We start from the raw sequence: 21,883 nt of genomic DNA, 5'->3' as shown, positions 1-21,883 counted from the left end.
TTAATGTTGTATCCTGTTTGAAAGGAAGTTGGTTTGATTTCAGCCGTAGAGGTTATGGAACACCATTGTGCAAAATGTTTTGCTGCAGTAGTCTGTGTGTCTGGTTTATGACTGTACAGTGAGAAGGGTACAGAGCTCAGGTCCCTAGTGAACAATCAAAAAGAGAAAAATGTCCTATTTTATTTTGATTAGGAATAATTGCTCCAAATTACTTTAGAGAGCAGTAATTTACTTAATGAAGAGGACTCTACTACTAAAACAGACACATGCCCAGAGGGCTTAAGCTAATTGGATTTTCAGTGTGAGAATGGTCATGCTAGGTCAAACCCAAGGCTCGTGTAATCAATGCTGTGTCTCCAGCAGAGATGTGTTTAGAGAGAAATATAATAGGACAGGACATGTCCTCATCTTACTGTCTCACAGTACTCCAGTACTGGAATAGCCTCCAGTCACTTGTGACTCTGACTTCTTTACTTGTCCCTTACTTTTAACACAAAGTGCTGTACTTGGGGTCAGCTGAAAACACTGAACTGAGTTACTGCAGGAAATACACTGAGGTGCTGAGGGATGTGAACAGCTGCTTCCAGGTGTGTGACATGAGCAGTGCCTTCACCCTTCCTGTTCAAAAGAGGTCTTAAATACACTGCTGCTACTTTAAACATATTCTGCATGTATTAGTCAGGTCTTTAGGGTTTTGTCTGTTTTGGCATGCTCACTGGGCTTCTCTCCCCATGGTGAAGCACTGTGGTGATGTGGAGCAGTGGGCAGGTAGGCCTGGAGTCATCACTGGCAATTCTTGGGCTCTGTGTACATGTGTGATCATTTGTGCCCACAACTCATAACCAAGAAGCGGAATTTTCCAGTCAAAATAATTAATACTGAGAGATCATGTTTGGCTGTTTTAATTGTTCAGCTGCATGTTAATTAAATTGAACATATATTTTGAAGAGAGGAAAGAAGAACTCCCAGCCTACCAGGAACCAAATCTTTTATTTGAGCTTGGTCAAGGAAATAATTTATTTTATTCTTCGTTTGGTACAAAATCTTAGCAAAGATTTTTGTACCCTTTAGATGAGAAAGATAGTAAGAGCTTTTCCATATTAAGGCTGTTTTTTCCTCAGTGCTGTTCATGTGCTGTGGCAGAGAGCATGCCATCGTTTCACCAGCTCCTTGGGCTTGCTGATCATCTCATTCCAGTGTTCCAGTTCTCTGCCACGTGTGTACATGAAAGGCCCAACTACCACTCGTCCCAGCAGAAGTGTTTCTGGGGAAAAAAAGCAGTTAGTGATGAACACCTGTGATGCTTCTCTGAAATCCTTGCCTACATGAGAATATCATGGATTTGTGGGGGGATAGAATATAAGAAAATAAAGATAGTGTAGAAAGTAATCGTACCCCTAAGGAGTTGCAGCTGGGCCAATTAGCAAAGATCAGGAACAGGCCTGACTTTAACAGGCCACAGCTGTGACCAGTGAGAAGAAGATGCTATAAAAGAGTGGGGTGGTGGTTGAGAAGGGAACTGTAGTCAGTTGGCTGCTTTGTGAAGAACAAAGAGTCAGGGCTCTGAGTAGCTGCCCATGAGAAACATCAAGAAGATATGGAGCTTTTGTGGTAAGGAGACAACAGCATGAAACTCTTGCAATAAGATTACAACGTGCTTTTCTCCAAATAGTGCCTTTTCTGAAAGGTATTTTTAAACCAAAACATTTCTCAAAGAAGTAACCCTGGACTTCAGGTTCTGTAGCTTCTACCTGCTGAGGTTCAGCATGAAAAGGTACAGCAGTAAGGGGGTGTTCAGTCAATGCAGGCCTGTCCTTTTGCCTGTAGTTAAACATCTTCAAGGTACACATATCTGATCTGTGTCTACCCTACCCCTTTACCTCAGCTTTACTGGGGAAGCATGCCCTAATTTTGGGCATCTTCAACCTCAGTAGGATTCACATGATGCTTTGGCTTTGCAAAAAATAAATGCAGTTACTGACTGGGAGCTGGGAGCTGTAATATGTGTGTCCCCACTGCCAAGGACCAGATTGTTTATTCATGCCTGGATTTTCCAGCTGTGAATGGGGAAAATGATTGAGATCATATTTGCACTGCAGGGAAGATGTTTTTCTTGTGAGCAGTGGAAATACTGAATTCTGATTTGCTTCTGTAAGCAGAACTCCTTAATGGATTCTCTAACAGTAAGAGGTGGCCTCAAGCATCAGGTTTTCTGCCAGGGAATGGGGATGTTTGCTAATCTCTTTTCCTTCTTTCTCATTGCTAAGAGAATTAAAATTCCTATTCCTCTTTCAAATTTGCTTAGAAGGAGTGAATGGCCACACAGTTTTGGAGGCTGTGTGTGACACACACAAGTGTTCACATAGCTTGTTTTAATGGGATACTGAAATAAAACAAAGGCACAGCACCTTGTACTGGCACTGACTAGGCTACAGTGATTTTATTCATGTCTTCCATGGAATGTAGCCTCTGAAGAGAGACATATGCTTAACTACAAATAAGTTGTTCTGCTCTTAAAGTGACAGCCTTTGAAATACCCCACAACTCTTACATGTTTCGTGATTATTGCTGAAAAGGAATTACTTCTTCTCAGGTTTAAACATGTCTCAAATATGTAAGAGATTTGACACCTTGACTTTAGTAACTTATATGACTGTAATAATTTATATAACTTACTTTCTCCTTTGTTACTCTGGAGCACAGATAGACTCAGGCTTGCTGTATCCAGCTCTGTCTGATCTGCCTTGAAACTGAAGGTTTCATTGTACACAGGGTTGGGAGTTCCCAGAAGAGCTGCTGTCTTTTTACTTTTGATGAATTTATTATGGTTCATTAGTGAGACTTTGACATACACACCTTGGAGAAAGAGAAATTGAAGACTAAAATACATCTTCAAGAAGCAGTTGGGAGACAGCTTAAGGAATTTCTGCTTTTTGGGAGTCAATATCAAGTGTAACATCAGATTGTGAAAGATTGATGGAGCACACATGACAGCACGACATAAAGCAGGGAGCATACAAAGTTCTAAGGGTGCAGTTTTGAAGTGCACTTTCCAACTTAAATGCTGGTAAAATTAGCAGCCATATTCTTACCCTGCATCCTTGATCTTATGTTTCTGTGCCTTCCCTTCATCTGATGGAGACTTTTTTGAAGGCTTAATTTGTACAGTCAAAAAAAACTTCATAGTGATGTGTGTATAATATATATAGAGGACTAAACTTCTTTTCTTTTTAAATTATAGATGTATTTTGTGTTTATATTGTTTAGCTTCAAAGCCCTGCAAGAAATCACTACAGACTGAAATACAAGTGTGGTTCTTCATCTGTTCTTGCTTTTGAGTGTTAGATTTTAAACAGCATTTTGAGGTAATCTCTGAGACCAGGGATACATGAGTATGATGTACCAGAAAAAGCCTTCTGCACTAAGGGAGAAAATTCTGAGTCCGTGCCATGGTCCTTTGAACAGTAACCGGGCTGTCCTAAACTGGGTTTTTTTTCCTCTCAGCTCAATTCCTCTCAGGACAGATGTTCAGTATAAGCAGGTATCCTACAGCTGTTACCCCTGGGAATTTGACTTGATGCAACTGTTAATGTCAATATCCCCTGAAATGCTGCCTTCTCTGGACTGGAGAGCAGCAAAAGGATGTTGCTCACTGCACAAAAACAGGCGAAAAAAGTTACCACCAATTGCCACAGGACAAACCTTTTATTATGAAACAAACCCCAAAGATAGCAAAACTAAGCTATCAAAATCTAATTGCCTCAGGGCAAAATATGATTTGTTTCCACTCAAATCACCAGGATATTTATTTGTTCCTGTCAGAGTCCCACAGCACAAGCCTGGGTGTACAGATGAGGAAGGAGCAAATGAAAACAGGAATTGTGGAGCTGACAGCAGGGAGGAAATCCCACTTACCACCAGCAGGGCTCTCCTCCTGGAGCTTTAATCCCCTCGCCCTCAGAACCACCACAGTGAGACGGCCCAGGTAGTCATTGTAGCTCAGGGAGAACTGGATATCACCATGCTCTGAAGGAGGCTTTGGAAGCAGAACAACACCTGTCAAACTTGTCTGAAAAACTCCCTCATCGTGTGATCAAATGGGGAGAAAAATCCTTTTTCATGCTAATGGTTTCTGTCACACAAAAACGGAATTGTGAGTGAATTGTAATGGCTTTATTTACGCTGTTGTAACATTTGATGGAACCAATTAATCAGCCTTCCTAACCCTCAGAATTACTCTTTTCCAGAGGCTAGCTATTTCCTTTCCCCTTCTGCTCTTTTCTGCTGTTACTAATTGAAAGGAGATGCAAATAACAAAAGTTCTTATGTAACAACCTCCTAATTCATATGACTTTTTCTAAGCATCTGGGTACTCCTTTTACAACAGCTATGGATCTGCATGTTGGTAGGATGGGAATTTCTATTCCAAATGTTTATGAAGTACTTTTGCATGTGAGGTACTTGGTAGAACATAGGTCTACTTCAGATAGTTCTACTTAAGTTATATCCTTCCAATACTTGTAGGATGACAGAACTTCCACAGTGCCAAGAGCCTGGTATCACATACCTCCAAGTTTTCTTTCTCCAGATCTCTCCATATGACTAGTTTGTTGTCCTCAGTTAATGCTTCATTTTTTAGTGGGAAGATAACTTGGCCTAGGAGATGATGCTTCTTCTGTTTATCAACATGATAAACCAAAAATTTTAGTGTCCTTTGGAGCAACATTTTACTGGAAACCTGTACAGGAAAATGAAGAATATTAATAATTATAAAACATCTGACACTTTCCTACTCTAGCATGACTTCAAAGGAAATATTTTTCAAACTGTGGTAAGTTTAGGTGGGGATTTCCTTTAATTATTTGAAGTACTTTTAAAATTTGCCTAAAACTTGAGCTATGTGGAAGATCCAAGCTAAAATACGAGTTCATTTGAAAGCTGTGAAGTTAGTTGGTGGTTTTTTTAGCTCATGTGGATCTAGTGCTGTGTGATGCATTCACTTTCAGACTAAGATGTTTAGAATCTGTAAACATTTTTTCAGTTGTCTGAAACACAAACATTTTTTGGTTTTAGAGCTTTTGTCTTGCTGCATGTGCTGAAAGCCTGTTAGCATGGGAAGCCAAGCTGTGCAGTACTGTACAAACAGCAGCCCAGAGATCCCTCCCAGGTTCTGCTGTCTAGCCTACTTCCACAGCAAAAAAACCAAAGCTGTGAAAGCATGATGTATTGGCTCCTTCTGGACTTCTAGAACTGCTGGGCTGAACTGCTCAGCTGTAGTTCAAACTGGGGTTTTCATTATTCCCAGGGCAAGTTCTGGAATCCTCAACTTTGGTACAGACCAGAAGTAAGAGCAGTTCTGAAGCCACAAGCTTCTGTAGCCCAGGATCTCCAGAAGCCCCAGTAAAAACATCCTGTCTCTGGTGGAAACAACTTCTGTCTTGGTAGAAGCATTGTGAGCATGCAAACATGTACTGTAGTTTGACAAGTTAATATTTGCAAACAAAAATCTGCCTCATCAAAAGAAAAAGTACCTGGAAAACAAAGTTTTCATCAAACTGGGGGTTAAGAGTTTTACGCTTTGTTTTGGACTGCAGGTAGCTTCTTTCATCAGGCAGCAGGTAGATTTTCACAAATGGACTGCAGGAATCAGCAGGAGGCTGCAGCTTTCTGACTTTGATCAAGGAGACCAGGAGCCTTTCTGACTCTTGCTCGTATTCTATGGAGAACCAGAGGCGGCCAATGCTGCCATCAGGAAAGTCTGTTTCGCTTTTGTCTTCGGGAAACTTGTACAGATCTGGGTTAATGGTTCCTACAACATAAGCTCCAGCTACAAGAAAAGGCAAACAAGCACCCTCAGATTAGCCTCAAGAACCATTGCAGGCATTTTTATAACCACTGTTGTATTGGGATAAATCAGATTACCCTCTTTATTAACAATCAATTTTTTGTAAGAATTTCATATTTTATTTCCTTTTTCCTCAGATTTGGGGGAGTAATTGTAGGCTGCAGCACTTTTCTTTCTCTTATTCCTTTGATTGCACCTGGTTAATTCTAGCTGTTTGTTGTTGCAGAGTGCAGCTGGTGACTGCTGTTTCTGGGAACAACAAATACAAAATATGAGAGGAGAGATTTCTTTGTCTGCCAAATGTGTAAGGTACCACAGTACTGGGACCAAAATTACTACATTCTTGCCCAATTCTCATATATAAAATGTATAAATGCATAGAGCATTTAGGGTTTGTGCTGGGTAATGCAGTCTCTGGTGTGCCCCCAAGATCCATGCTTCATAATACTAAAGCCACCCTGCCCATAAAAATAGTCCCATTTTTGCAATGCCATACCCAGAGAATGAAATGATGACCGTGGCCCAGACTGAGGGGTCATGAAGGGGTCCCTGTCTTCCTGAACCTGTTCTTCATTTGTCAGGTGAATCCAGTCTCGCCCATGCAGTGTTGGTGGAATGATAAATGGAACACTTCTGGGCCTGCTCAAGACAACAGCACCTATTGACTCTTCTGGTTTAAAGCTGGAAGTCAAACTTGATGAGAGAAGTAAGTTTACTGCTCTTATGTCACAATGTAAAAATTCTACAGACATGCAAAGGTAAAAATAAAATCCAAATGCAAATAAAATAAATTGCTTAATGCATGAAAAGACAGTGAGGCACATTAGGTCTTAATTCTTCTGGCAGATTCTTCTCTTTCCCTCTTTCCTTCCCTTTAGAATTTATCTTTCAAAGGAAAGGAAGAATTAACTGCAGCTGCTTGTTTTAGAGCCCAAAACCCCTGCAATGATTAATTCTCATAAAGAGTGTCCTTCCTGAACTGAAGTCCTGTTGTTTCTGTTATTAGACTAGAAATGACTCTGGAACATAGGCTGGGTTTGTCTAACAGGTAAAGCTATCCATTCACCAATTACACTTGAATATATTCTCTCCTTTAAATAAATCGGGAATAATCATCACTTTCATAGCTAGATTATCCTTTTCCTAAAGGAACAAAACAGAACTGATGTTTTCATATAATTCAGGGATCCCCTTTATTTCTGTACATGCATATATTTGGATCACCTGCTCATTTGACATTTGACAAGTTGAAATAAATTACATAGCATATGCTTTAAAAACAAAATGAAAAAAGGTACCTTGTACTTTTTAGATGAATTTCAGAATTTGCCTGATCCTGGAAAATGGCATTTGCATTTGTTGTTTTGACAGGATTGATGAGCTTTTCATAAGAAAAGAGGCGGCAACATTTTTTCCAGAGCAGATATGCAGTTATTCCAAGGAGGACAAATAAAAGGATCCCTCCTATTATACCTCCAGCCACAGCAACTGCTTGTTCTGTTCAAACATAAAAGCACACAAAACATCATAGGAAGATCGAAGTTAAGTATATTTTGGGTGTAGACAGGAATATTAAAGCTAACAAAAACCATTCCAAAATTATTATTAAATGAAGCATTCAGCTCAAATGCACATTTTTGTTTGGTTATAGCATGGTGCAGCAGCTGAAGGGACATGACAATGGCAGTGACAGATTACAGTGTTCAGAAGGACTGGCAGTTACTGCAATGGACCCTGGCTCAAGGAACAAAGTAAAGCTATGGGTTGTTTTCTTTCTAAGGATGCATGTGTTTCCTGACCTGTGAAGTCAAAGTTAAATATCCATTAAACACAGTTTCCTGAATCATGAGTGCTTAACATACAACAAAATCTTGTTATAATTACTGTGAACAAACCCAAATAAATCTTAATAAATATATTTAATATGAATATGAGAAATTCAGTTGTGAGAATTTCTCGTTAGATCAAGGGTAAACAATTGATGATGGGCTCAGTTCATTGCTTTCACGTTTGCTGAGAATTGTGGAGTGATAGGCTGCAAAGATTATTCTGCTCTGTACCTAAACTCTAGAATTGTCTTCCACTCTGCAGCCATGGGAGACAGCTCAGGAGCAGCTCAGTACTGGGCGCTGGCAGTTCTCAAGGTCTCCCCTGAAACTGAAGTAGTGAAGTGACCTGGCATTTTCTCACAACTGGTACTGAAGTTTTTTCTTCTTCTCTGCTTTTAGGTAGAGTTAACTTAATTGTGCTTTATTCCTTTTTCTTTTTATCTATCTGTGCTTGGTAGGTACCTTGCAGTTAGCCATCTCTATACAATGGTACAAGTAAAATAAAGACAATACAAGCACAAAATCATCAGTCAACACTACTGATAGTTTTGACTATCAAATAATAATAGTTATGAATAATTCCAAACTATTTTCATTTAATTTAGTTTATTCATTAGAGCTATAAAGAGTATGGGAGATGAGTTGCAAATACATATATTGCTGATCTTTTTCAGTGTTGCTGTGTTGCAGTAAGTGACATGAAATGTCCTTCAGCTACAGAACACTTAAGTAATTACCTTGTGCTATAAAATTAACCTGCCCATAGCGCCACAAAGGCCTTAATCTGATCCTGACTCATTTTCCTGCATTTGGTGGAGTCACTGGGGCCAAGTTGGTTTTGCAGCTCCCCTCCAGGTGTGTTGCCTTAGGCCTCTGCAGGAATTGGCTGGCTGCTTCCCTGAGTCACACAGTGACTCCTGTCTCCCAGCAGCGCCACGAGCAGCCACCCTGCTCATGGCTGTACCACAGCAACTGCACTTTGCTGGCCTTGCAGCTGGTGGGTGAGCTGAGTGGGTTCCAGCATCCAGGCAGACTGTTAGTGTAATCCTTATTCTGAGCAACAGGAAACAAGCTCCTACTTGGTGTGGGTTAATATTAATACAGAGACAAGTCTGACTGTGCCATGTGGGTTAATTGGTTTTCCTTGATAAGAATGCACAGTATGAGGAAATGCATATGAGCATGGGAATTTTGTGTGTTTGTTCCTTTTAGTTTTGCAGGGCATGCTCAAATATATCTTCAGTCAGACTCACATTTTATTGCATCTCAGAAGGCCAGATGCAGAAAAAATGCTTCAGTTTAATGCCCATGAACATAATAGAAATTAATGGTTTCCTTCACGTAGGTGCACTATAAACAACAAATCTTTATATGCCTGGTAGTTTTGCTGTCTGATCTGAAAGGTTAACATTTCAAGGAAGTTGTACAGGTCTTTTTTAACTTGTCCTGTTCATTCATAAGTCTCTGTTCTCAGCAGCAATCCTGTGTTCCCCTATAGCCAGTTTGTCGCCATTACCATTAAAGACAGTATGATGAGGCGTGCATTGATTTTGGAGTAAGAGAATGAGTTTGTATGTCCTGAATTTGTTCACTGCAGAATGATGTTAAGTATTCATGACACACCCATAGGCATAGACTCAAATTCTGGGTTTTTTCAAACTTTACACAGCTGTAAATATAAGGTAGAGTTTTACTCATTCCAGAAGTTACCTGTACTTTAATGAGAGTAAGGAGAATTTGTCTCACTTTTAGACCATCTTATCTGATTAGATCAGCAACAGAACCAGTGGCTTAGGGCACAATGTAGCACTAGTCACAAATCGACCACTGAGATAAGTTGCATCCATTGTATGCAGGGAGAAAATCTGTATATTTTAAAATAACTACCTGGCATCATAAGAAATGGATGTATTGTATCCTGCTGTGGTACAGGATCATGGCAGAGGAGATGGAAGAGACCTGTTGGACCACTTCATCTCCCCCTACCTGAGCCAGGGGACTGTCTCCTGCTGATAGGTACCAGGTTTATCCTAGCACAGAGCAGGTGCTGACAGGCATCCTCTGTCTCCTCTGGGATTGCATCCCTTTTTGCTTACTCTGTGATTACATGCTTTTAATAAGCTTTACTTCAACTTTGCAGTAAGCTTTTTGGCAAGTTTACAAGGAGCTCGTCCTCCACCACGAGTTTTAATCCCCATATAAAACACAGTCAGTATAAATTAAATAACTGGGGGTAGTGGAGGCAGGACTGCCCATTTGCTGTGCCTGTCTCCGGGCCGAGCTCCCCACTGTCAGGCGCTCCGGGCGGTGCTGGCAGCCCTGCTGTTCCAGCCCTGCGGAGCGCCCCGGGCAGCTGCTCAGGGACAGCTTTGGGCTGATGCTGTAGCGAGCCCTCCCCAGCTCCTGCCGCCCGGGGCTGCGGGAGGAGCCGGGCACCCCCTCCCTGCCTCCCTCGCTGCGCTCCCGCACTTACCGGCCATGGTGCCGCTGCTCCGGCGGGCCGGGCCGAGTGCCCGCCGCTGTGCCGGTGTCCGAGCGCCGCAGCCCCTCCCCGGCCCGCCCCCGGCTCGCACACGGCAGAGCCCGGCAGCAGCAGCTCGAGGAGAGGCATCGCTGGCCAAGAAAAGCAAAGGGACCCGGTCGGGAACGATCCCGCGCTGTCCCAGGCTCCCCGAGAACAGACATTGCCATCTTCCCGAGGGAGGGCTGGAATCGGGCAGGAATGATGCTGAGCATTGGGCTGCATAAATCCTCTGGCAGCCCTAAAAAGGCACCTGTGCACACTGCCGATGTGAGAGACCTACACAAAAAAAAGCTACAGTTACACTCAGAAAAAATCTTATATATTAGTAGCTTAATTCTGAATATTCGTGTGGATATAACATGCATTTCTTTTTTGTCTTTAACAAAATAAGTAAGCACAAAGCTACACATATCTCCTTAGACAATTGCAATTACAGCCCTTCCTATTTGTATTTGTGAACGTAATGGTGTTTAACCTCTGAGTATGTAATGGATGCAACCAATCAGATCTTAACCAGCCAAATTACTCATACATAGTTCAGAAACAAAGTATTTGCCATCACCTTCTGTCTCCTAATGCTTCTTTCACAGCCAATATATGACAAGAACCTATACCTTAAATTTAACAGCTGTTTGTATTACATGTTCTCTTCACAATTGTTGTTTGTGTAGTGCATAGTGTTGTTTAATCTAAAAGCCAGAGAAATGCAAAGGAATTAAAAGCAGTAGGATCCTAATGAAATGAATCCTCTGAATCCTCCTAATAAATCCTCTGGATTCTGGTTTGTAGAATCTTAGAATTCTTTTAATTGCATTTAAAATGTTCTGCTGTATATGTGGCATGGTTAAGCTTTTTCTATTAATTTTTCGAAGTCCTCTGGAAGAAAGAAAGTATTTAGATAATTTTTACTCAAGAAAGAAAAAGCTGCATGTATTTTAGTTTTATGTCTGTAAGATAGTTAATTATTAAATAAATATTGCACAGTCAGTGCTTTTGCTACTCTTATTTCTCCATTGGAATTAGTGCAAAAGCTGAAGTAGTGTTTTTTTTCTCTGCAGTTTTGCACTTGTCAGGATGGCAAGAAAACAACTGCCTGCTTTCTCTTGCAGTGTTGTTGCTTGAGCTCACTTTTGTGGCTGTGTGAGGAGTGCTGAAGTTGCTGTGAACACCTGATGGCTTTCAGAGCCCTGCTGCCCAGTGAAATGATCCAGGCCAGATGCTCTGGCTCCCACACAGGCCCTGCTGCCTGCCTGGAGCTGCGGGAGCTTGGACATCTGGGAAGCCACAGGCAGGAACCATCTGCTGATTCAGCTCCTGTTCCAGTGAGCCCCGGATGGGACAGCGTGTCCTGGAGGGGCAGATCCTGCCCTCCCCAAGTTCCTGTGGCAGGAGGTAATGGCAAAGCTGATGAGCTGGGAGATTTAATTTTGTTTTTCTGCTCCACTGTGAAGTTCCCCATTCCAGTCTTTCTGTGCTGTTCTTGCCACAGCTGGAAACCAGAATAAATACAGGACATCAAACACAACTATTCCCTCCTTTATCTCTGATTGCAGCCTCCTTCTTAAATCCCTGAACAGCTAGGAGTTTCCTGTTTTGTGGACTTAGATATTGTATTACAAATATTCAATATTTCTGGTGCATATTTTGTAACATACACATTTTTAGGTGTCAAACCTTGAGCTTTAAAAGACTACTTAAAAAATCTGTCACAAAACAATTTTCCAAGGTGTGTTACCTTAAAAACAGGGATGTGCTCATTTGACACCTATCTAGGTAACAGCAAATAATTTATCATATATTCATGTAATTCCCACTAGACTGGGTGAAATTCAACAGATGTGTTTTTAAAGTTGGTTAACTTGACATATAAACCTTTTTATCCACTTCTGATTTACAATTAATTTGATTGCATGTAATTACTTAAATCTGTTTATAGGAACATTCCTTGATAAAGGATAGAAAACTATTTAAAGAAGATATAGCTGTAGAATCACAAGCATCAATAGGTCTTTAGAAAGGTAAGTAATAATAGCATCATTTTACACTGAAGTCTAACTCCTACTATTATTTATTAATAACCTTAAAGCTTCAACAGATCCAATTCAATAAAAAGGTTTTAATTTTATTTTTTTAAATCCCATTTTGCAGCCATAGAATGATCTTCAAGTCCATCCATGTCAAGTGAAATATGTTCAAGTTCCTCTGTCTTCACTCCCACTCCCTTGTGTTTGGGAATTTTGACTTTCATGTTAGTGGTACCTTCATCTGTAATTGCATCTAGAAAGAGGCAAATTTTTTTTTTTCCCCAATTAAATGTGATCTAATGTTATTGAGACCAGTGAATTATTCAGGAACAATAGATTGAGATCTGCAGGGAGTATTGATGGGCACCCTGACTACAACAAATAGATTACATTGAAAAGTATAATTGCAAATGGCAGAAATAATGAGTACTTAGAATTTCTATAGTGCCTTTCATTTCCAGGCAACCATTGGCTGATTTCTATACCAGCATTAATTACTGCTAGTTAGCCATCACAAACCTTTTTGAAATAATACTTATTGTTATCCTAATTTTATAGATTGTTTAATAACTGGAGTTCCTCCAGATCTAGACTTGTGTAACTGAGATAAGATTTCTCCCACAATCTGCTGTTGGCCTTGGTCTGACACCTAGTTCTTGGCATTAGCAGGCTATGGATAATTGATAGTTTCAGAAAGGAATATGTGAAAGAAAGATCTACTCTCTTGGAAAATCCCCCTTGGATCCATTCTAGGAGTCATTTGTTAGCTTCCTCTCCAAAGAAAAGATGAGAATGGGAGAGGAAGTGCAGCCAGAAGGGAACCAGTCTTCCACAATTGTTTTCTCTCAGCTTGGCTGCTGGTGGTAGTCACTGTCAAGCAGATCAGAACAGAACAGCTCTCCCAGTAAAGTTACAGGGGAAAATGGGCATAGAGACAGGGCAACATGGACAGCAAGAAAAAAGTCTTCAGAAGATGCCATGTTTGGTGCTTCTAGATGGGCATGAGGAAAAAGACAGCAAAAGAAGAAAGGACAGAGGGGGAAAGAGCATTAACCTAGGCATGGGGTTTGGATTCCTGCTTGGGCATTTCATCTTGGCCTGGTAAATCTGACCCTGCAGCTAACCTTGGCATTCTTCAGGGAGAGGCAGGCAGAATGCTCTCACTGGAGCTGCCAAAATCTTCCACTGTTCCATCAGGTTCCCCATGGCCCAGAGCTGCTCAGCAGAGCCTCGGCCACATAACAACTGTTACAGCTTGCCCAGAGCTGTGCATGACAGGTTTTTTTCCATGCTTTAATAATCATGTTTTGCGAGGTATTTGAAATCCTTGCCTTGACAGACACAAATATTTTAGTGCCTTCTTACAAAACTTTCTAGCACTGTTACAGAATACCTACTGATATGAAAGCATCTGTAGGTAAAGTCTGTATGCCAGCACTTCTACAGGATTTAGAATGTTTCTCTTTTTTTACCTTTTCCTTTTGCTTTTAGTAAGCTTTAGCTGTTGGTGTTGCCTAATAACAAAATTTACACAGACTATAGCACCACCTCCTGTCCAAAGCTGGGCTTGGGTGCAAATAATAGAGGAAAGCAAAAGTTCTTTAAAGGTGACTTTTTTTTGAATGTATGAAGCAAAATGGAAAAATATGAACTTTTATTCCTTTCTAATGACTTCTGCTTCCTGTGTTTTATAATAGGAATTTCAGGTTTACTTTTCCTAGAATGTGTTCTTATGGTTGCAAGGGTTTTTTTTGTAATGTAAATTGCATTAAGAAAGTTAGCTGGCTGTTGATGTTTTAAGAAAATATGAATACAAAATGTTCCTTTAAAAATTACTTTGTTAATAAACTCCAAGTTCAGAGATAATATGTACAAGTAGAGACTTTCACAGAGAAAACTACTTGTGTAGCTCTGGCTTGCATGGTTTTAAAGATTTTTGGGTGCAATATCTGACTTTTTGTTCCAGTTTTGTACACTTCCCAGCCTTGATAAGAGTAATCTAAACTCCAAAACTTTGGCAGGACCTTGCAAGATTGTATGTGTACACATGAAAAATGAGCTGTTCACACAGCTGTAGTGAACAACAGAAGTTGCTCTAAGGCAAGACTGGTGTTTATTTTAGACTGTTTTTCCTAAGCCTCATTCTCTGAGTGAGGGATAATGAATTTAAGCCAGACATAATGTGAATTAGACAAATGGGGAGGGATTGCTGAGCAGGCAGGTGAATCTGTAGACACTAATCCATCTTAAGGTTTGCAGGGAAGCACAAATTCGTGTATGTGGCATAGCAATTACACCATGTGTAATACAGCCCTAGCTGGTACAGCCTTAGGGGATGCAAACTTTTAACTGAGAGCAAAAGGTGATGTTTCTTTTTGGAAGCATTTACATCAGGAATCAGATACTGAAAGCTGTAGATCTGTGTGCTCTAATATAAAGGTGTTTCTGCAGTGCACCTAAAACTGCTCTCTGTATAGCAGCAACAGATTTATAGGTGTCACCCCATACATTTTCGTGTTTAAAAAGAATTAAAGGTTGCTGAAAATCCTGGGAAAGACTGTAGGGAGATGTTGAGGGTCAAAGATGTAAGAATAAAGAACTGAAATGCTGATTGCAGGAAAAGAAGAGTAAACCTTTGATATAATGCAGTGGTTCTTTGACGTGGGTGAGCGATGCCTTGTCCTTGCGCAGTGGCCAGGAGGGGGCCAGCGGGCGCCGTCCTGGGGCTGTCCCTGCTGGGTTTCCTTGGCAAGGGGCCCCTCAGGGCAGTGCTGGAACCTCCCTGGACCCAGCTCCTGGCTCTGCCTGAGCAAACGCTTCAGTGTGACAGGAACCCGTTGGGGCACCATCCCACCTGCAAAGGAATTTACTGGAAAGAGCCACTCTGCCCATTCTTACGCTGCTTTTGTGACAAGTAACGAGGAGTGCCTGGTCCATTTACAGAGCATTTATCTAGTACTGGTAGTGTCCAGCATGCATCAAAAATACATGATGATATCTCCTAAATACACCCAACACCATAGGGTTTGGCTCCAAATATTTTTGATTCCAGTTGTTGTCAATCAGGTTTGGTCTGTGTAGAAATCCTCGATACAAAGGGTTAGAAGTTAAATCAGGTGTAGTGTACTTGACAGGTATCATGAGACAAACAGTGCCACAGCTGTGTGAACTATTCCAGTGGCAACAAAAAACCCAAAAAACCTAGGCAAAAAAATAACAAAAAAACCTCTAGGCAAAACAACAACAACAAAAAAAATCCAACCCCCCCCCCAAAAAAAACCCAACTAAAAACTCCCCACAAAGAACCCCCTCTCCCAAAAACAAAACAAATAACCCCAAACAAACATAAAAACCCCACAACCCAAAAAACTCAAAAAGGGTTGATCTGACTCCAATTCTTTCAAAAAATCTATATTAGAGCCTAGCCAGAAAGGGATAAAATAAGCTGATGTGGGCATGTTTTGTGTGGTAATCACTAGAGTTGTGACTGCTGCAGAAGGAATTCTGCACACTGTTCCTGTGGTCAGCTCTTTACTTAAAATAGATGTGAGAATGTTCTAGGAAATACAAGAAATATGAGAAGGATGAAAATAAATCTTTCAAGCTAGGAAGAATAAGTGTCACTGACACAGATATTGTTGCCTTGTTTTACTTAGGAAAAAAAAAGTCTAAATGCTAGAAAGTAGTAATTTTTCTCTGCAGGAGCTAAGCAACCAATTGCTGTGCCTTTCCCAGCTCAAATGGTACATGCTGTGGCTGGAAATGCTAACCTGAAGGACACCTGCACATCACAGGTGAGCTTATTACATGACTTCATTGGTATGCATGGAGAAGTACACAGGTTTTGAGAAATTTAACTGATACCTTTTTTCCCATTGCCTACATAATTTTTCCTCAAAGAGAATGAACAAGATCTCTGACAACCTGTTTATTGGGCAACGGGGGTTGAAGGATGGGAGAGAGTTAAAGGAGATTTTCTTTAGATTCCTGAGACCTATGAGTCAGTATGTCCATGAACAAAGGTTACATAAACTAATAGATTAGAACAAGAATTAGTTGCATAAACACTATTACTGCATTTCAATCTGTCACAGAGTCAAGCCTGCAGATTATTGCAGACAGAGCTAGCCTGGGGCTTACACTCCAAATTGCTGGAGTGCCTCTGACACTGGATACATTTGAAATAGCATTGTTCTCTTGCTGTGGGGCTGCTCTGAAATCTAGGGCTTAGTGCAGCAAGCCTTATTAAATATACAGTGGGGTTGCTCTCAGCTTCTGTCTAATTTGGGGTGTCACTCTGCTGTATTGGTTGTACAATAATTCTGTTTCATTTAACCAAGGATCATTGTGCCTCTTAGGTGACTGGTTCTCTATAGGAAGCCCCAGATCCAGACCCTCTTCAAATTTCCCCCCAACTTTCCTAAGTCCCTCTTCCTTCCATGATATTCTTTCCTGAGAATATCCTGGATGAAGTCAGGGAGACCAGGATAAGCAACTCCTGCTGCTTGGGGAAGAAATGAGGATGGATATGTTACCCAGGCCTGTTGTCCAGGGAAAGGGAGTCTGGATTAAGAATTTTGAGTGGACTGGTGCTGATTCACAAGCCATGAGACATTAGGATGGCTGTGGTCAGAGTTGTTTGGGAATATTGCAGTTCACATTGGCAAACAAAGCCTTTCTTGGAGCTGCAGTGCTGTGTTTTTTCAAAGTGCATGAGGGCAAATTATGCTCCCAGGCTGCAGAACTTTCCTCTTGTGTAGTGTTTTCCTTTGCTCTTTCTCCAGCTTCTTGCTGATCCCATTTCACCATTTTACATATGGGAATTGAGGCATCAGAGTTGAAGTCTTTATTTGCTTAACTGCCACTGAGTAAAGCAAACTCTCTGCACAGCAGGCTTTGTTCATAGCCCTCAGCCCTGGGCACCAGCTAACAGCTAGAACAGACTCATACTTTGTTGTTCAAAGACCAAGTAATTTTTTTTAATGACACTATTTGCAGAAGTAAACCAAGGACACTTTAGTATCTACATGAATGTAGTTTTGGAAAACAAAAGTTGGATTCAAACTTGCAAGAGTGTTCTGGTGGGCAAGTGACATAAGGAGAGAATTAGTGGTGACTTCTCAAAGTGTGGTGTTCTGTAGTGGGATTTTTTTCTGGAAGCAAGCCCTGGAAGCCCTGCCTGCCTATGTGGTCCTGGCTTCCCTCCTTTTCAGTTGAGAGTACAGAACAGATGGAAGAGTAGCAATCAAATGCAGGGTGAAGAGATGTGATTAAATTATCAAAAGGCCAAAGCCCTTATTGCATGAAAGGCAGCTTAAAGCTACCCCAAAACTGGCTTGAAGGGTTGTTTTTTTGGTGCAATTCTTTATTGCTTTCTGCTAATGGATATTAAAGAAGTGTAGGGAAGACATTCCAGTGGGGCTGTGCATGGGAGGAAATGACAGCTGGGAGAAGCAGAGCAGCAGTGTGTCCATGTGATAGTCCCCTGATTTAAGAGGAGATGTAAGGTTTTGTGCAATATCTTCTTTGGCTTATTGCAAAATATGCTTTGAAAAGGGAGCTTGTTTTCATTCTCCATAAGCTACTGTTCTATTTGTTTGATAACCAAACTAAAAATAGTGCTTTGTAGAGATTTGCTAAGTCTTTGAAGTACATTGTTTGTTATCAATGGGCTGCCTCACTAACTGCCAAGGTAAAATAAAGGCAAAAGAACTGGCCTGCTCTGTTGAGAAAGCTGCTCTTATATCCAAGATGAAAAAGAAAGGAGATGACAGAGCTCAAAACCACCAGCTAACACAGGTCTAAAAATTCTGACAGCTTTCAAAAAGATTAATTCTGCAAAGAAGAGAAGTGCATCTATGTTGCTCCTTGAAAAAAGTCATGTCACTAGTGTTACAGCATTATTCCCAATGAAAATAAATGTAGGTGACCTGGCAGTTTTCATGGAGATAAACTCACACAAATCATCTTCCTTTTCAGAGAAAAATAAAATTGCAGAATAGAGGCTTATTCAGAGACCATGCCTGCTATAATTGGGATGTCTAACCAGCAGTTGTCTTCTCCCAGGCACAAGAAGCAAAACTTGTCATGATGCTTGCTGGACAGAAACACTCTATATAGTGTTTATATTTACACCCAAAACTCTATATAGATTGTTTATAGACAAATTAGGTTGACAGATGTGTTAGAAATGTGGCACATAGCCTCGTGGAATGATGTTTGTGGTGATTAATTGGGATGTGCTGGAAAATTTGAAGTTAATGTGATATCACTTACCTGACAAAATTGCTTTCTTTATAGAGCTCTGTTTAGAAATAACCCTGCTGTTTATGTCAAATGGAAGGTGATGCTCAGTTTCATGTTTTTAAAGAATCTCAGTGCATTTCAGTTGCCTTGAGTGTATGTGTGAACACTTGCTATGCTAGCTCCTACACCTGACTGGCTGGAATTATTTGGGTGTCTCAGTACAAGCAAAAACTGAAAACCGGCACTGCATACAGAATGCCAATTTCAATAAGGGAAAAGTAGTATGTGGAATGGAGAGCTTCTGACTGGTTATAGGCATAGAAAAAGTTAAATTTGCCCATGGTGCATTAGTTATTATCTTGAAGGCTCTCCCAGACTGTGCTACGGGGCTGTTATTCTTCAGAAACATTCAAAAATACTTTACAATGGAGAAATCCAAAACCTGATCCAAATTGGCTGTGGCAGATGACATTCAGGCAAATGAGCAGTGTTACCCACAAGACAGCATATTGTTCCTGGAGGGCTGCCTTATTGTGGAAGACTAGAATATATCCCAGAAATGCATTAAGATAAAATCTGCCTGGTGGAAGGTGCAGTTTCACTGGCTTAAGTGGCTTTGAATCAACAGACAACAAATATCAGCCTTGCAGGGTTTCCATGCAGAGCCTCCAGACAGAGATGTAAACAAATTTCAGTGTTTGTGGGCACTCCAACCTACCCCACAAAGAGCAGCAGAGCTGGGCAGATTCAGGGCTGATGGAGGAGTTCAGAAGGCACAGTCTGGGTGGGTTCAGGTCACACACCTGGCAGGACAAAGTTGCTCTAAATGACAGCAGACCAGGCAGTGCAGGAAAATACTGTGGGTTATAAACAGGAAGGGGTGAGAGAAGGGCTTCAGTACCTGGTTTTAGGAGACACCAAGCAATCAGCATGGTTTTCCTATCCCATTTCCTCTTCTGAAGAGGAGTAGATGGCCAAAGTGCCAGTGGATTTTAGGTTAGATAAAGGGCTTTTGGGTTAGGACTGGACTTCTCTCTTGAATGTAGAAGCCCTGGTTGCCTGGATGGAGAGTGACAAAAGCTGGCCTGCAGGTCCAAAGCTCTGCCTGGGTGGTGCCCTTCAGCAGGCAAGCAGAGCTCACTGCCTCTCCTCACACCAGGTGACTCAAAGTCAGGGGGCTGGTGGCTTGCTTTCATATGACCCTCAAGCACCTAAATCAGTAAACAGTAATTTTGAAAGCTTTCTTCCATGGCTGGGCATAGGACTTTAATTTCATTAAATTATATATATTCTCAAATTATACATATCTAAGCCCTGGGTGGAGTTCTCAGGAAAACATGAATGCTAGTCAGGCTGAGCCACAGTGGCAGAACTGTTCTGAAATCATTCTCTTGAAAAATAATGCTGTCCTTCTTCTCAAAAGAAATTCATCAGCACTGTCTGGATTTTGCCTAATGGATCTGTAGGCTACTGATTTCTCAGCTTCCTTTAACTATCAACTTTCTTAAAGAAAGATATAAGAATGAATTCTCCAGATCTGAATTTGAGGCAGTTTTACACCTTCTCTCATCAAATGTAGAATGAGAAAGCTGGCATTGGCATGATGATGCCAATTGCATCATTATGGATGCCCAGATTTGTGACCTGTTGATGTAAAAGTTGGTCACCAGTATCTTCCAGTAAGCACATTTTGATGCTTTCAATGAAAGTAGTCAACCTTGCTGGACAGAGAAAATCTGAGACAAGAAAGCCCTGCAACTTCACTCTGTAAAGGGTTTAGGGGAAAAGCTAAGTGCTGTACTGTCCTCTCATTTTATCTTTTCTGTGTTCTTGGGATGTCATCTGGGCAACCTGGCACTCATTTGGAAGATGCCTTGGAGTGGAAGGGTCGTACTGAGTTGTTCCATGGCTGGCCACTGGCACTGGAACAATGCTGGAGCAGCTGCAGGTGCCAGGGGTGTGTCTCACCATGTCAGCCAAAGGTCTTTTGCTGGAATAAAAGAGGAAGATATAGAGCTGCCCTCTCCCTGCAGCACCACTGCAGTCCCACACCATGGGATGGGAAGAGTCTCTGGGCATGATCCTGGGCCAGCAGGAATGCTGTAAGGACGTGCTAGAAAGGAGCAGGTTCAAGGAGCTTCTGTTTCCAGCCTGGCAGGAAGGATGTCAAGGTCAGCACAAAGAGCTGCAAGTGCCTGCTCTGCTTCACTGCTGTGACACATGGCAGGTACAGTAATGCAGCCAGAAAGCTGCTGCTGACCCACGCATGGCTCTCAACCCCCCAAATGCTTGCTGACCTGCAGCCCGAGGGTGGGATTGCTCAGTGACTCTGTGGGGTGTGCATCTTGGGAACAAAGCCTGGGACCACACAGGAAATTACTGGGTTTGAGCCCATTCTGAAGACTCAGGGAGCAACTGTACATTCCTGAAAGCACTGGGGAGGGGCGTTGATCCCCCTCTCTCAGCTGAGCTAGGCCTCATAGGAGGGTATTGATAAAGGCTTAGGAGCAAACTGAGAACTGCTGGAAGTGGTTTACAAAAATTTTTAACTGCTTCCTGAACAGAGAGAAAGAGGACTTGAAAGGGTTCTCTTCGGATGTTTTGGCATCCTTCTCCTTGCTCTGTTAGAGATCCAACCACCCTCCCTTGTCTGAAGATCTAAATGGAGGCAATAGGCCAGAAAGGAATAAAAGCAACTCACAATGTGGAAACTTGGAGTGATCTTTGGGAAAGGACTGAGTGTAGCCCCTCATAAAGGTGAGCAAAAGAGGAAATTCTATGCAAGAATGGGCCACTGTGGATGGGGACGAGACTCCTCTGGTCACATCTGTCCTTGATGTTCCCTGGTGCACCACAGGTCACAGCTGGGTGAGGATGGGGTGGGGGATACCCAACGGCAGCACCCCCAGGACCCTGTGTCAGCTGAGGGTGAGGACACAGCGCTGCAGGGAGGGCAGGCTGGGATCCCCTGAGGGCTGCAGCACTGCAGGGGTGGGGATGGCCACGCTCTGTGGGCACCTGAGAGCCCAGAAATGGCTGTGCCAGCTGTGGGAGAGGGGATGGCACAAGTGGGAGCCTTGTGGGAGGGCAGCCTCAGCTGCGAGCTCCTCGATGTGTGTGTTGGCACAAGCTCCTTGGAAGTCACTTTGGTTCAACTAAGATGTGTGTAAGTAAGTGGAAACAGGTTCTGGAAAATGGCTTGCAGTAGAAAATGGTTTCTAAATTGTGTCCTGTTTGGCACAATTGAGATAATTATCTGTAGGATACTGCTCTTTCCATTTCTCCCTGCTCAGCACAATCAATCTCACTCTTTGCAGTCCATGGGTGCATCCTTGTTCCCAGTCTGTGCCCACAGGATGGATGCATTCTGCGCTTGGGCTTTGATTTGTTTTCTTCCTAATTGTTCCACATTACC

General features: G+C 41.9%; 2 protein-coding genes across 7 annotated transcripts in view; one reads left to right on the top strand and one right to left on the bottom strand.

The window, feature by feature from the left end:
• Positions 1-970: 970 nt before the first annotated feature.
• Positions 971-10,215, bottom strand: SYT15 (synaptotagmin 15). Its single transcript, XM_064716950.1, has 8 exons — positions 10,148-10,215; positions 7,144-7,342; positions 6,342-6,484; positions 5,532-5,827; positions 4,568-4,738; positions 3,916-4,036; positions 2,677-2,856; positions 971-1,264 (listed from the first exon to the last, which is right to left on the bottom strand). The coding sequence occupies exons 1-8, from the start codon at positions 10,152-10,154 to the stop codon at positions 1,128-1,130; spliced, it is 1,254 nt and encodes a 417-aa protein (XP_064573020.1). The 5' UTR covers positions 10,155-10,215; the 3' UTR covers positions 971-1,127.
• Positions 1,400-21,883, top strand: part of GPRIN2 (G protein regulated inducer of neurite outgrowth 2) — a 39,349-nt gene continuing 18,865 nt past the window's right edge. Inside the window, exons 1-9 of one of the 6 annotated variants that reach the window (XR_010440821.1) lie at positions 1,400-1,611; positions 5,595-5,756; positions 6,072-6,154; positions 6,427-6,551; positions 7,217-7,596; positions 7,937-8,040; positions 11,308-11,590; positions 12,135-12,216; positions 12,347-12,491. Coding sequence is in view for 4 of the 6 variants with exons in the window: in XM_064716945.1 (XP_064573015.1) it covers positions 11,532-11,590 (59 nt within the window). In the remaining 2 variants the exon portion in view is untranslated. Of the gene's footprint in view, positions 1,612-5,594; positions 5,948-6,071; positions 6,155-6,426; positions 6,552-7,216; positions 7,597-7,936; positions 8,074-11,307; positions 11,591-12,134; positions 12,217-12,346; positions 12,492-21,883 lie in introns of those variants that run through there. The other 5 variants (XM_064716945.1, XM_064716943.1, XM_064716946.1 and 2 more) reach the window with 5 other exon arrangements.

Source organism: Zonotrichia leucophrys, chromosome 6 (assembly GCF_028769735.1).
Source record: "Zonotrichia leucophrys gambelii isolate GWCS_2022_RI chromosome 6, RI_Zleu_2.0, whole genome shotgun sequence".
In the NCBI taxonomy this organism is placed as follows: domain Eukaryota; kingdom Metazoa; phylum Chordata; class Aves; order Passeriformes; family Passerellidae; genus Zonotrichia; species Zonotrichia leucophrys.
Note: the sequence above shows the minus strand (reverse complement) of the source record. Positions and strands in the feature narration are given on the sequence as shown.